Source organism: Grammomys surdaster, unplaced genomic scaffold, assembly GCF_004785775.1.
Source record: "Grammomys surdaster isolate TR1022 unplaced genomic scaffold, NIH_TR_1.0 127, whole genome shotgun sequence".
In the NCBI taxonomy this organism is placed as follows: Eukaryota; Metazoa; Chordata; class Mammalia; order Rodentia; family Muridae; genus Grammomys; species Grammomys surdaster.
The window spans coordinates 9,835,638-9,849,142 of NW_021604585.1; the positions used below are offsets into that span (position 1 = coordinate 9,835,638).

The 13,505-nt window shown below is 51.6% G+C and overlaps 1 protein-coding gene and 1 pseudogene across 1 annotated transcript in view; both read left to right on the forward strand.

Moving 5' to 3' along the window:
• Nucleotides 1–2,230: 2,230 nt before the first annotated feature.
• Nucleotides 2,231–2,321, forward strand: LOC114608262 (annotated as a pseudogene).
• Nucleotides 2,322–3,183: 862 nt separating this feature from the next.
• The window catches only part of Galnt16 (polypeptide N-acetylgalactosaminyltransferase 16), an 86,258-nt gene continuing 75,936 nt past the window's right edge, over nt 3,184–13,505 (forward strand). Inside the window, exon 1 of the mRNA XM_028789117.1 lies at nt 3,184–3,696. Within this exon, the coding sequence (XP_028644950.1) occupies nt 3,265–3,696 (432 nt within the window). The 5' untranslated portion in view covers nt 3,184–3,264. The remainder of the gene's footprint in view (nt 3,697–13,505) is intronic.

Sequence of the window (13,505 nt, forward strand, 5' to 3'; positions counted from 1 at the left end):
GGAGGGAGGGAGGGAGGGAGGGAGGGAGGGAGGGAGTGAGGGAGAGATATTGAATGACTATGTTTTCATGAGGTTTACAGTCCAGTGGTAGAAACTGGTAAAAGCCATTGCTTCAAGACTAATAGGAGGCAGGGGATTGATAAGACTGGAATCCTTTCAAAGAGCCAGGTCCTCCCATCTACAATGATTTCCAGAAAGTCAGGAAATGTTGAGGGTGGCTCTCTGACAGTGGTTGGCTGCTAACCTTTGCATGGATCTCATCACTGTGGAGAAGGGATGATGTAGCCTTCTCAAGGGATAAGGATTCTGAGATTCTGTGTCAGCACTGTGTGTTATGTGCTCACATGTGCTCTGTGCTTCCAGCTTTCTTTCCTGTTCAGAGCAGACAGGTATGGTAGGAAGGGAGGATTTGAACCAGGTTCCCTCACCTATCTTCTGGACTTCTCATGCTAAAGCAGACTGGAGAAGAGGCTTCTGAGAGGGCTTGCCTCTCAAAGGTAATGGAGCCTAAAAAGGTCAGCTTAGCAGAAGCTCTGGAAGAGGCAGCTGTTCAGCTGTGGGGCAAGGAATGTTTGATTGGCTGGAGAAGCTATTCTGGGGTCTGTTCTTGGCAGTAGTGTTAAGCCCTCTTTGCATGTGCTTTGGGCAGGCTGTAGGGAGTCCCCTTTCAGCCTCACTCCTCTGCCCTTAGAAGAACATGTGCCTGTGGGATGGACCTACAGAGCCCTGGGCGAGCCTCTCTATCTCATACGGGATTTCATCCCATCTTTCCCAGTAATGCTGCAAGCAGTCGGCATCCTCACTGCACAGGTGAGAAAACTGAGGCTGAGAATTGACCCAAGCCACTTCAAAGCTAACAGCTGGACACTGAGTTTGCCTGTCCTGCCCCAGCGGCAAGGGCTCATGCTGATCCGGACCCCCTCTGTTGCCCACTCATCCCAGTTCCCACCCAGATGGACAGATGTCCCTGTGAACCCTCAGCGATGACATTTTCCTCAACTCACTCTGAGTACTGGCTTTGGCTTTGTAGAAGAGGTGAACTGTTTCTAAGAGGACTTCCAATTGGCACAAGATGTCTAAGGTACTAGTAGCTGGAAATGGCTGTGCAGGAGTAGACCCACTCTGCCATATTCTGTCTTTTACCCAGGAGAAAACAGACTGGGGGTGGAAATGAGGTCCCTACACAAACAGCCTTGTACTGGTCACTGGATACTGGCACCTGCAGGCCTCCTGAGGGCTGAGTGTCCTCATCTGCCAGTGGGGTGACTAGCATAGCTCCTCTCAGTGTGGCAGCTCTGCGGGGCATATATGGAAGACCGCACAGTGCACCACCTGGAAGCCTCAAAGAACCTGTGGCCATCATGGTTACTCTCCGTGTTTTCAGAGTTCAGGGACTATTAGGAACGTGCAAGTCTCCCAGAGAGCCTTTAACTCTATGCTGCTCAGATCTACTCTGAGCACCAGCAAGGAAACCCCAGGAAAGGCTGGGCTCACTTCTGAGCCATTCTGGATTTGATCCTGGAAGAAGATTATTAGAAGCTGTAGCCGAGGTTGCAGCTCGAGTCCCCTCCCTGTCTAGAGTGTTCATGGTGAAAAGGATGCTTCTTCTCTGTGGTGGTACTAGTGCCGGGGCAGCCTTCTCTGTCCCTTTGTCTTGTGAATCCTGAGGAGCAAGTGGTAACACTAGTAGAAACCGCTAAATTCCAGCTTCTCCTCCTCCTCCTCTTCTTCCTCTTCCTCTTTCTGTTTTCCTGAACAAAACACTGGGATTTTCTTCACTTCAATAGAAATATATCAAGCTTATATTAGAGTTCTGGAAATACAAAGAAAGACCATCTCATTTCTGGGTGATGCTGATGCTGATATGGGAGGCAGAACATACTATGATCTTATTATTTGCCTCATTCCCCCGATGGCTTCATTCACAGGTCTGACCTGTGTTGGATTTTCTGAAAATCCAACCTACCTGACATCATCCAAAAAACCACCACCCTGTCCACTCTGCTCCTGATATTCAAAAGCCTCCAGAATCCAGACTTGCCCAGCCTAGCCAGTCTCAACTCACCACTCCAGGTCTCTGACAGTATCTAGCATGCTCTCATGAGATTTTATCCTCAGGACCTTGGCTGTCCCTGCCCATTCCTCATTCTTCTCTGCCTTTTTAGGATTTCCCTCCCATCCTCCATATTTACCCACCTTCTCTGGGAAGCCTTCCTAAAGACCACTTTGCAAGACTATACTTCCAGGAATCATTTCTATAGTTCGTTACTGAAGACTGGTTTGCAATAAATTATTTCTTCCTCCGCAGCACCTACTTTGGTATCTCACAGCTCAGAGTGTCTTCCTTTGCCTGACAGGCCCTAGCCCGCCCTGTCTCCTGCCTGGAGTCTGAATTATTCACACCTGCTTCTCACCTCTCACCAACTCCAGGGCCTCCGCAGAATCAGAATCTCAATGATGTCTATCCTGTCTCTCAACACCTTATTTTGCGCTTTGTTGGAAAAGTGTCAGAAGGCTTTTTAGACAGGGTTCTGCCCACTAATCGAACCCCTTGGGCTGGCCTCTGTGGCCTCCCTTCATTCTGATGAAACGGTGATGACGCCTCAGGACAGTTCAGGGAACCGCGAAGCCGGGGTGGATGGGAGCTAGGAGAAAGCTAGGAGCCCCGGGATAATGAAAGGTGTCCAGCGATTGCATCCCTGTGCTTGCATTGGTTGTACCGCAGCGCAACTTCACCTCGCTCTCCCGAGTGTCAAGTGCATCAGCTTCCAACTCCCCACCCCCTCGGGCCACCGGGGCGGATGGGAATCCTGGGTCTCTTAGAAGGATTCCGGTGCAAAGTCAAGACTCTGCCTCTTCGCCAGCCTTGCCCCCTCCAAAGGACTCTTTGAACACACTCTTGAACCCCCGTGCCAGAGCTCAGTTCACAGTGCCGCCCGGAATTGCAGCTACGCGACTCGGGCCAAGGCCAGGGGTCGCGCATCTTCGCTGGTGACTCAGGGCCGCTCGGCGATAGGGTAGGTGTGGGTGGAGAGACAGACCAGGGCCGCGCGGGGGCAGCGGACGGGCGAGAGGTAGCCGGGCGTTGGGAGCAGAGACCAGCTCTGGCCCATCGCCATTCCGCCCGGCGTCTGTCTCGCCGAGACCCGGGATGCGGGAGGAAGGCCCGCGCTCCTTCCCAGCCGGCGCGCTCTTTAACCGGTGTGCAGCGGCCGGGGCTACCCGCGGCGTCTGGAGCACGGAGCCAGCTAGGCGCGCGAATGAATGAGCGCCCGGGGCCGCGCGCGCTCGGGGCTGAAGGGCATTAGGACCGTGAGGATCACTGTGCGCTCCTGTCTCTTCCTATCACGCCCCCCCCCCCCCCCCCACCCACCACCACCACCTCTCTCCTTTTTCTGCTCTGCAGGACTGAGCAGCCCGGCGCAAGCGATAACAAACGGCTGGGGCAGCAAGCTCCGATTCCCCGGCTCTGAGAGCACGCCGGCCCCGGGCCCCACGCGGGGCGCCCGTCCGCCCACCATGAGGAAGATCCGCGCCAATGCCATCGCCATCCTGACCGTAGCCTGGATCCTGGGCACTTTCTACTACTTATGGCAGGACAACCGAGCCCATGCAGCATCCTCCGGCGGCCGGGGCGCGCAGAGGGCGGGCGGGAGACCGGAGCAGCTCCGCGAGGACCGCACCATTCCGCTCATTGTGAGTACGCTCTGCGCACCGAGTGAGCAGCGGGCCAGGGAGCCTCGGCGCGCGTCCTGCCCCCGGCTCTTAGCCGAGGTTCGCGGGGCCCGGCCGGGGGCTGTGTGCCCCGAGCGCCGTTCAGGCTTTGTATATGTTGGAGAATTCCTGCTCGTTGTTATGGCAACCTGTGCTGGCCCGGAGGGGCCAGGGTGCTTGGATGCAGGGAGGGTGACAGCATGTGGGGGGCAGGGAGAAAGTGCTGCAAGTTTGGTGGGCCCGGCGTGCGCGCGCGACTGGGAACGTGGCGGCTCTCGCGGCCCTGCGCCACCGGGGCTGGGGACTAGGGGGCTGTGGGCGCCTCGCCATCCCCAGAAGGCGGCTGGCCCTGGAGTGCAAGCGAGCGGGTGGTGGGAGCAGAGCTCAGCGAGAGCGCGTAGGTGGCGGTGCGCATCGGGTCTCCAGCCTCTGGGGTAAAGGACGCCGGGCGTGGGTAGGGAAGGGTCCCTGAGCGCTGCCCTTGGCTTAGCGCCTCCACCACATCCCAGATCAACTTGGACCAGTTTCTTCGGCTTTGACCCCTCCCTTTCCCCCCCGAGGTGTTTTCTGGATCCCCAGGGGCGAGGAGAAGGCTTGCCTCGTAAGCACTCTTCACCTTCAACCCTAGGGTCTGCAGTTGAAGGGGACTGTGTCTGCGTCTGGGCTCGGCAGTTTCCTCTCATGAGATCACCCTCCCGACGTCCGAGCGAGTCAAGAAACAAAAGCCGTGTTAGCGCTCCAGGAGCTCCAGCAGAGCTGGGGCAAAGGGTTGGGGGGCGGATTAAGCTGCACAGTAGAGCCCGGTGGGGGCAAACTGAGCCTGTAGGGGGCGTCCTGTCTTCACTTTCGCCCGGTCAGCTGGTGATAGCTTCGTGTGGCCAGGCCCAGCACCTGTTGAGGAAGGAGACTAGGGGACTCTTTGAGAGAACGCTAGGATGGAAGCATTCTTCCGATGGGGTCAGGTAACCTCTCGGTTACTGCTGGTCAGAGACAGCTTAGGATGTCCACCAGAACCAGAAAGAAGAGCAAAGAACCAGGGAGGTGTGCGTGTGTGTGTGTGTGTGTGTGTTTGTATGTGTGTGTGTAGAGTAAAGGAGGGTGTGATATTCTGGCCCGGAAAGACCCGAGGGAAGAGGGAACAGGAGCTCCTCCAGTAGGTGCAAAGTCAATAGTGCTGACTGACACCTGTATCCAGGAGAATGCAGGGTATTTGTAGTGAAATCCAAGAATAAGAGGCTGGTTCTATAGATAGCCCCTCACAGCTCCCATCACCTGCTTGTAAAGAAAACTCACCGATGGCATCAGTTTCTGGGCCTGGTGAAAGGAGACCTTAGGCCCTAAGGCCTGGGGTTTAACCTAGATTCCAAGTTGTGAACCACTGCAAACATGCTTAGGAGGGCCACTGTCCTGGCCAAGCCTAGGACTTGGCTTCCAAAGTACTTGTCAATGTCTGAACAGAATGGAGGAAAAAAAAAAGACCTGTACACTCTAGGGTGCTGAGATCTATGTGGGCTGACAGATCGCAGGAAGAACAACACAAACATTGATGGTTCTAGACTCCAGTGAGTTCCCACGCTGTGAGTCCCAGCTGCCCTATTCTTAGTTCTGGATCAGTCCAGCCCCAGTCTCAGGGACCACAGCCTAAGGCCAGCATGGTAGAGGTGAGGCCAGCTGATCGGGATCCCCATCCCTCTCTGATGACCTGTTGGGAGGTGTCCTTCATCTAGAAGAGGAGGATGCTAGGGGTTGGTAGGTGGGAAGACAGCGGGGACCACAGGCAGGCTTCTGTAGCCTCTGGTCCAGAAGCCTGAACCCTGACTTGGATTGGGACACCTATCTTCTGTGCCTCTCAGATGAGAGTCTCAGAATGGGGTGTGTGTCTTTATGTGGGGACACTGTTGGTGGGATGGATACAGCACAAGTTTTGAGGGATGAGATTTAGGAGTTATGGGTGTGTGGCCCTAGTGAACACTTCCTGCCCCCCCATTCCTGCAGATGCCGACTTGTTGCTGGTAATCTGCTGAAACTGGAAGCTCAGTGTAGAGTGTACAGGGGCATTAGGGAGATACCTAGGAACCAGGAAGAAAGACAATGAAGGAAGTCTAAGGGAGCCGAGTGGCAGAGCCTTCCCTTACCACCTGGGTACACAGCCAGATCCCTTTCTATTCTTAGGCTTTAGCCAGGGATGGCTCTGCCGCTGGCCTGACTGCAGGCTGCACTTGATGTTGTTTTGCACTGTGTCCCTATTGTGAATGATTCACTTCCATGCTGCCCTCAGCGGCATATAAGCTGTGCACGCAGGGACCATGCCGGGTGCTTTCTGCATTCCCACATTGATACACACAGCAAGACTTAATAAGTACCTCTTTGATAAAGCAGTGCGAAGGGATTTTGCTCACTGGGAGCACTGAACAGCTCCAGCTTCACATCCCCTTATTCCTTATGCACAGCTCCAACCCTCTCTCAGCAGAAAGGTAAGGCGACACATGCTTCAGCATCTTCAGGAGGTGGATGCTTTGCTCACAGGGAAAGGGGGCAGCTGCTGCCGTTGACTTCTCCCTAAAAGTTTTGATAACCCCTCACTGTCGGCCATTTCCAAACATCTCCGTTGAGTTGGGCCGTAACTTCAGATTCTTAGAGAATGAGGTGGCCAGCCCTGTTGTCAGAGGCTGAGCAAATTCAGACAGGCACCATCCTTACTACCCCCAGGGAACCAGAGAGCTAAAACCAGAAAGGGAGGGTCCCTGTGAGCGTCTGGTCCTGGAGGCAGCTCTGCCCTCATTCGGTTGTCTGGCCTGTTCAAAGCCAGCCAAGTTGCTTCTGGACCTTGGGACCTTGTTTGGCATCGTGGGATGTCGGCATGGCAACCCCATGGCCAAATTTCTCAGAGAGGCCCTACTCTCAGCCTGTGTGTCACAGATTCGGATGTGAAGATTTGGTCATGGAATCTGGATTCAAGGGAGAAGCTGACTCCCTCTCTGGCAGCTTTACTACATGGGTTGACACTTTGCCTTGCTGCGCTGTGCTGGGCAAGACGGCGACGTATTTGGAAATATCCCCTTGAGTCCACACTAATCTGCACTAGCGGAGGATTCCAGCTGATGCAGGATGCAGAGTAACCAGGGCTGGAGTATGTGGTTGGTTGGTCCTGGTTTCAGGTTTTCTATATGCTAATTCTCTTAACAGGCTTGAGTGAAATGCTAGAGTCTTACATGGAATTTCACTTTACATTATTTGAAAACAAAACAAAACTATTTTGGGTGTTTTCAGTAGGGACATAATTAAGATAACCATTTCCTGTCTAACATGAAAGGTTTAGGCATGAATTTTCTGAACTGGAACTGCTCCCCCTACTTCCCTCCCTTCCTCTCTCCCTCCCTTCTCCCTTTCTTTTTGTTCATTTGTTCTTCTTTGAGACAGAAAAACCCAGTTTGGCCTTAAACTCAAAATCTTCCTGCCTCAGCCCTCTGAGTATTAGGATTGCAGAAAAGCATCTCCATACCTGGCCTCAACTGGAATTTTTTTTATCCTGAAATTGAGACAGAGCCGAATAACCATGGATGAGATAACCTACCACCTGTGGACCTTTGTTAGTCTTTGTTCTGTTTGGGTTAAATAATTGGCCAGGTTTGTTAGTGCTTTGATAAACAGATGGTGGATTTCTAGAAGGGAGGAAATAGCTTTGGAAGTTCTTTAGGGATCTGTGAGGATGCCGTACAGACATACCTGACCTTCAGAGCTATAGACTACATGACCTGTCAGGTCTTGTAACTCTTTAGGTCTTTCAGGGAACTTCGCTATAGATGGTGACACTGATAGCAGCTTTTCTAGGACTGTTCTCTGAGAACTAAGGTTCAATCACAGTTGAATGGATTTGTATTTTATTTATAATGTGTGCATTTTGGAGCTGTGGGAATAAGATTTGCCTAAATGATAGAAAACGATTTTGTGTTTAATTTGTTGAGGTGCCGCATGTGAGAAAGAGGTTAGGGAGAGAAACACAAATATCCACAATTCCCTTTCCCAACATGTTCAGATGTAAAGTATTCATAGGGGGTCTATTCCTGGGCTCAGGGGCACCCAAGCTGGAGGGAGTTCTCACAGGGATGCCAGGGAGGCCCAGGAGCACAGGATGCATCTTGGGGTGTTGCTCATTCCCCAGCAACCCCTTTATTTCTGTGCTGTAACTGTAGCCTCCCACCAGCCAGTAATACCCTGCTCCATGCTGGGAGGCCTGAGGGACTTGACTTCCTTCTGTGGTGGTTGTTCTCAGCTTAGCAAGCAGAAGAAGCTCTGAGGTGGAAAGAAAATACCATTTAAGGTGGACATGGAGAGGGCACAGGGCAAGGCTGGCTAAGCTACTCAGAGGACTGTTATGTTGTAATGGAAGAAGCCACCTTGAGGTCGGAGAGGAGGCTCTAACCGAGGAGTTCATTATAGTTAGAAGATTGGAGGTTTGTGCCTGGCCTGCTTCTTCAGGGAACCCAGAACACCTCCCCATAAGCAGCAGAGCAAAGTCACGGGAGAATAGACAGACTCTCAAGCCTTCCAGAAATGAACAGGGGTGACAAGCTTTCAGGTGGGGTCAATTAATGACCTCTGGGGCACTAAATTTGATTCACTTAGACATCGGGCTTGCTCTGGACAGTCTCATGCCGTGCTCTGCCTCTTCTGAGAACTGTTTCAGGCCACTTAGTCTAGCCTCTGTAGCAGCTGCCTGCTCTGTGTTACATTGGTGGTGGTCACATTCATTTGATACTTTTGACACCGGACAAGTATTTCCCAAGCTTTGGATCAGCGTTCCCTCCCTCAAACAGCCTTGTGACCTAGGTATCAACATTATTTGCAACACAGGAGTAAACTGAGGCATATCCATGATCTGACCAGTGAGTGAGTTCAGTATGAGGTGTTTAACACTCTAGATCTGCCGAGCTGTTTTTTTTTTTTTTTTAAATTTTTTTCCCCTAGCAACATCCTGATTGGCTCTCCCACCTCCATTCTCTTCAGGTTCCACATTCATGCACTCACCATCACACGTCAAAATACTGGGGGATGGAGGGGGATTGTATCAGTATTGAGCATGCGCAGGCTTACCGCCCCACTTCCACCCCGTTAGTTTGTGAATGGTACTCTAGAAGGACCACTCACACTTACATGCGATCACGGTGTAAGAATCCAGACGTGGAATTGGGGGGGATGGCTCAGTGGTTAGGAGCATGTACTGCTCTTCCAGAGGAACCAAGTTTGATTTCTAGCACCCGTATTGGTCATCTCACAACTGCTTGTGACTCCAGCTCCAGATCTAGTGACCTCTTCTGGCCTCCGTGGGCACTACACCCAAATCGCACAAACCCACACTCAGAGACAAACACAGATGCATATAATCAATAATAAAATATGAAAAAGAAGCTAGAGATTATAAAGCATTCAGAAGGTTATGCATGTGGCCATTTTGTTTTCTTTTTGAGACAGGTTCTTCTTTTGTAGCCTAGGCTGACGGGCTGGGATTGCATACACAGTGTAGTTTCCTACTTTATGTAAGAAATTTGAGCCTCACTGAATTTGGGCTCTTTGATAGACTGATTAAAAAGACTAACCCCAGATGGAAATAGAGGCTAGCTATTGAAAACATGGGTGTGGAGGATAGTGTGTATGTGCGTGTGTCTGTGTGTCTGTGTGTGTGCGTGTGCACTTGCTCACATGCAGGATGCAAATGGATGTCCAGTGGCTGCTCTGAGGTCCAGTTCTGCTTCCGAGTTGTTTGTCTCCTTGACATCTAAAGGTGGTTCTGGAACCAACTCCCTTTGTAGACCGGGGTCCAGGAACTAGACGGAGCCAATGGGTGCAGCTGCAGGGAAAGAGTTTTTTTTTTTTTTTTTTTTTTTTTTTTTTTTCCAAGCAGGAAAGGTTTTTCTTGCAGAACCAGTCTGTACTGGAATAGTTCAAGGCCCGCCAGGGTGTCTCTCCACAGGCTCAAGTCAGCAGATAAATGCTTCCAATAGCAGCAGGTAGGGGAGGAAAAAAAAAAAAGACTCGCTGTCGTGAAATAGGGTCCAATTATTGCACAGCAGGAGACCTGGCTCCCTGAGAGGCAGGGCTGGCCCAGCAAGGGGGAGGGAGGCTGGGAGGAGGAGGGTGAATAAAGGAACCCCCATCTGTTGTGTGCTCCTCCCCTCTCTTCCTTCAGAGCAGCCCGGCAGGGAGGGAGAGGGGAGGCCTGCTGGTTCCCGGAGGACCTGAATAGCCAGGGGGCGGGGCTTCAGTAACTGTCCTGCCCCCTACGTTAGTGCTTCCTTTGGTGTTTTTGCCTGGCAGAGTTTCATGCATCCCACTTCTGCTTCCTGATCCAACGCGGGTACCACTGGCAAATTGCCTGTTCTTTTTCGCAGGGTCTTGGCCTTTACTTTCCAGGGCAGTGTGGGCTGGCAACATCCTCTGAATCCTAGTTTATGGAAGAGGCTGTAGTCCAGGCTTGCCTATGTTGTTACCTTACAAGGTTCAGCCACACTCAGATATGCCGGGCCACCCAAAAGACTTTGCAGAACATCTTGAACCAGAGGTGGTTAGGAGATTGGGGATACTTTGGGTAAGTGGATGAATAGAAGAACCTTAGGGAGCGTGTGTGTGTGTGTGTGTGTGTGTGTGTGTGTGTTTAAAATGCTACACATAAAGGCTCTTTTGGGCAACATGCAGCTGGCGTGGAAGAAAGTGAGCTCCAGGAAAAGCCGCCTCTTGCTGTTTTGTAGAGTGACTCCCCAAAAGTCAAAAACAAACGTTGTCACAGAGAGCTCAGAGAGGGGTGGCAACTCTTACTGTGCTCACAGCTATGGGGATCTGCCATTCGGGACTCTCCCTGGCTCCCTGAGGGCCCTGAAGGGAGGAGACTGGTCCAGGACGGAAACTGAGCCTGGCTTTTGAGAAGGTGTTGCATGGGGTGGGAGTGTAGAGAGGATAGGAATGAATGAATGAATGAATGAATGAATGTCCAGGGGCCACTGCAAGGCCCAGCCCTGCAGCTGAGGGGCTTGCAGCCTGAGGTGGGTCACTTCTACTCTCTAGGCCAGGATCTAGGCCATCCTTGCCAGCTCAGACTGCAAAAACAAAGGAGCCCTAGACCTAGGCTCAAGGCCTCACAGTGCTTTACTGAAGGAGAATAAGGCCAGGGCCCCAGGCATATGGAAAGCCAACTGACTGCTCAAGCGCTGGCAGCGTTGACATCTCCACAGGAGTGTGCCCTTCCCACTGACTGCCAGGACTACACAGGCACTGCTGTCGAAGGTGTCTGAGTGTGCCTGGGATGTGCTTGTAGAAGTGTTTCTAGGTAGACTTAGATCTTGTAACAGTTCACAACCAGAAGGAAGCTACAAAGACCTGTCCTCAGACCACTGAGAGCAGCAGGCAGGCTTTCGATTGCCCTGAGGCCACAGCCTGGGAAGAAACATTGTTTAGAAAAATCAGTTAAGTAAGTCAGCAGGTTGGTCATCTCTTGGCAACCTTTAGCTTTTCCTTGGTTACAAATACAGCACATCACAGGAGGGCCTGAGATTGGAATCCCCTGGAGCTGCAGACATCCTGGAAAGTGACAGATAACAGCAAAAGACCAACCAGAAACAGGAGTAGCCGCTGCTCAATGCGCTCACTGGTCAGAATGCCTGATACTTCACCTATTCACTGCCTTGACAGTTGTTCACTGAGCATTTATTATGCTCCAAAACTGTTTCAAGCATTAAGAAAACAGGCATAGTCTCTGCTCTCGAGGAGCTTGGGTCCTGGAGGTAGTGCAGACAATAAATATATGAACATAATTTATTAGATAACAGCAAATACATGAAAATGAAATAAAACAGTGTAAGACGGCAGAAGAGGGGGTGGACAGGGCTGGGAAGGGTCTCTCTGGTAAGCTGGCCTTTAAACAGAGTCCCAAATGGAAAAACACTGAGCCATGCAGACATGTAGGGAGGGAGTGTTCCAGACAGCCAAGTGTAAGCCTCATCTCTGGAGGTTGTAATGCCTGGTGTCCCTGGCTAGGGCAGCCTGTGGCCAAGGCAGCCTGTGGCCAGGGGAAAGCAGCCAGAGGGAGAGGCCAGGTCATTAGGCTCTGAGGGCCCTGGTAAAGACAGGCTCAGAGATACATGACTGAATCTCTGAGAAGTGATAAATCATATTCAGCATGCAGGCTTTGTAAGTCAGGAAACTGTGTCATTCATTTCATTTTCCAGCAAGATGATCAGATCTATTTGTAAGTGTTGTTTCTTAATGTTCTATGGCTTGGAACATTTCGTCCTTAGAATGTGGGATCAGTGAAATACTTGCGTACAGTGTGTGGGCGTGTGGGTGGCATATGTTTCAAGCGCGTTATACGTGTGTTTGTATGTGATGTGTGACCTGTGTCTATGTCCTATGTGTGGGGGGGTGTCATGTGTCATGTGTTATGTCTTGTGTATTTGATAATGTGTGGTATGGGCCTGGTGAGGGGGAAGGGAGGATGCTAGTGCCTGTGAATGACACAGGAGAATGGAGCCCTTGTTGAAGTACTGGAGTGGGGGGGAGATGGGAGGCCTGTCTCTAGAGAGTGCTTTGTGTGGGCGGGAGAGTGCTGCAACTGGGTATCTGATCAAGCCCTCCTTTGTTTCCTTGTTTGGTTGGTGGTATTCTCCTCAGGTACAGCCAGACTGTGGAATCCCATTTTCGGGCAATGCAGGACCTTAAGATTCTTTCCTCTTTTTTTTTGTTGGAGACTTTGAGGCCTGAGGCTGCCCCAAGATGGAGAGGTGGCACTTGTTCAGGAGCAACCCACTCAGCTGTTTTCAGTGATACAGGGACTGCTGCATCCCTTTGAAGTTCAAGTGGCTTCCTCAGCACCGAGTGATGGGTGATGGGCTTCCTGTGTTGCTGGCTGCCTGCAAGGTCTTCTCTTGTGGGTCAGCGTACATAGGTCAATTGCAGACCAGGGACAGTCAAAGATACCCTTTCCAACGAAGCTTCCACCCGCCCATTCTGACTCCCTGCTTCTCAAATGCAGCAGGGGAGGGCTGATGATGTCTGGGGCCTTCTGCTGCAAGGAGTTCTGAAGCTCTGGCCTGCAGGGGCCACTGCAGTCATGAGCAGCCTTGTGTTACTCTCCAAGGGTGCCAAGTCAGTCAGCTCTGGGGACAGGAGATGGGGAGCTGGTGTTTGTGGTGTTGATAGGTTTTGTTTGTCTTCATCTATGACATCTGGAACCTGCTTCTTTGTGTGAAGCCATCTTTTTTCCCTTCCCTTCTCTTTCTGGGATCGGGTGATAGGGCAGTGTCCCAGGGGTTGAGGAGTAGAGCTTAGTTTGAAGTTCATGGAGAAAGACCATGTGATCAGTCAGTGATGTCTGTGGTAGTTTTGGTGACTTGGAGGAGTGAGTGGTTAGGACCAAGCACAGCACCCAAATAATTCACCAACCCAAGACAGAAGATAAAGAAGGAATCAAGCAACAGGGCAAAGCCCTTCCGCTCCTGGAGGGCACTGTGAGACAGTGAGCTGTAAGAGATTTCTGAGGAGAATGCAAATGCCATCTTGGATCCACCTCATGAGAATGTGAAAATTGCCAGGGCTTTCCCCCCAGAACACTAGAAGGAGATGATGACTCATTCATGGGTACACCCCAAGATTGACAGTCTTCTCTTTTTCATTTAGCTGAGAACACATCATCTCTTGAATAACCCTTCCAAATAAGTAGAGTCCCTGAACCACACCTGGACAGGGAACCACACCTGGACAGGGAACCACACCTGGACAGGGAACCACACCTGGACAGGGAA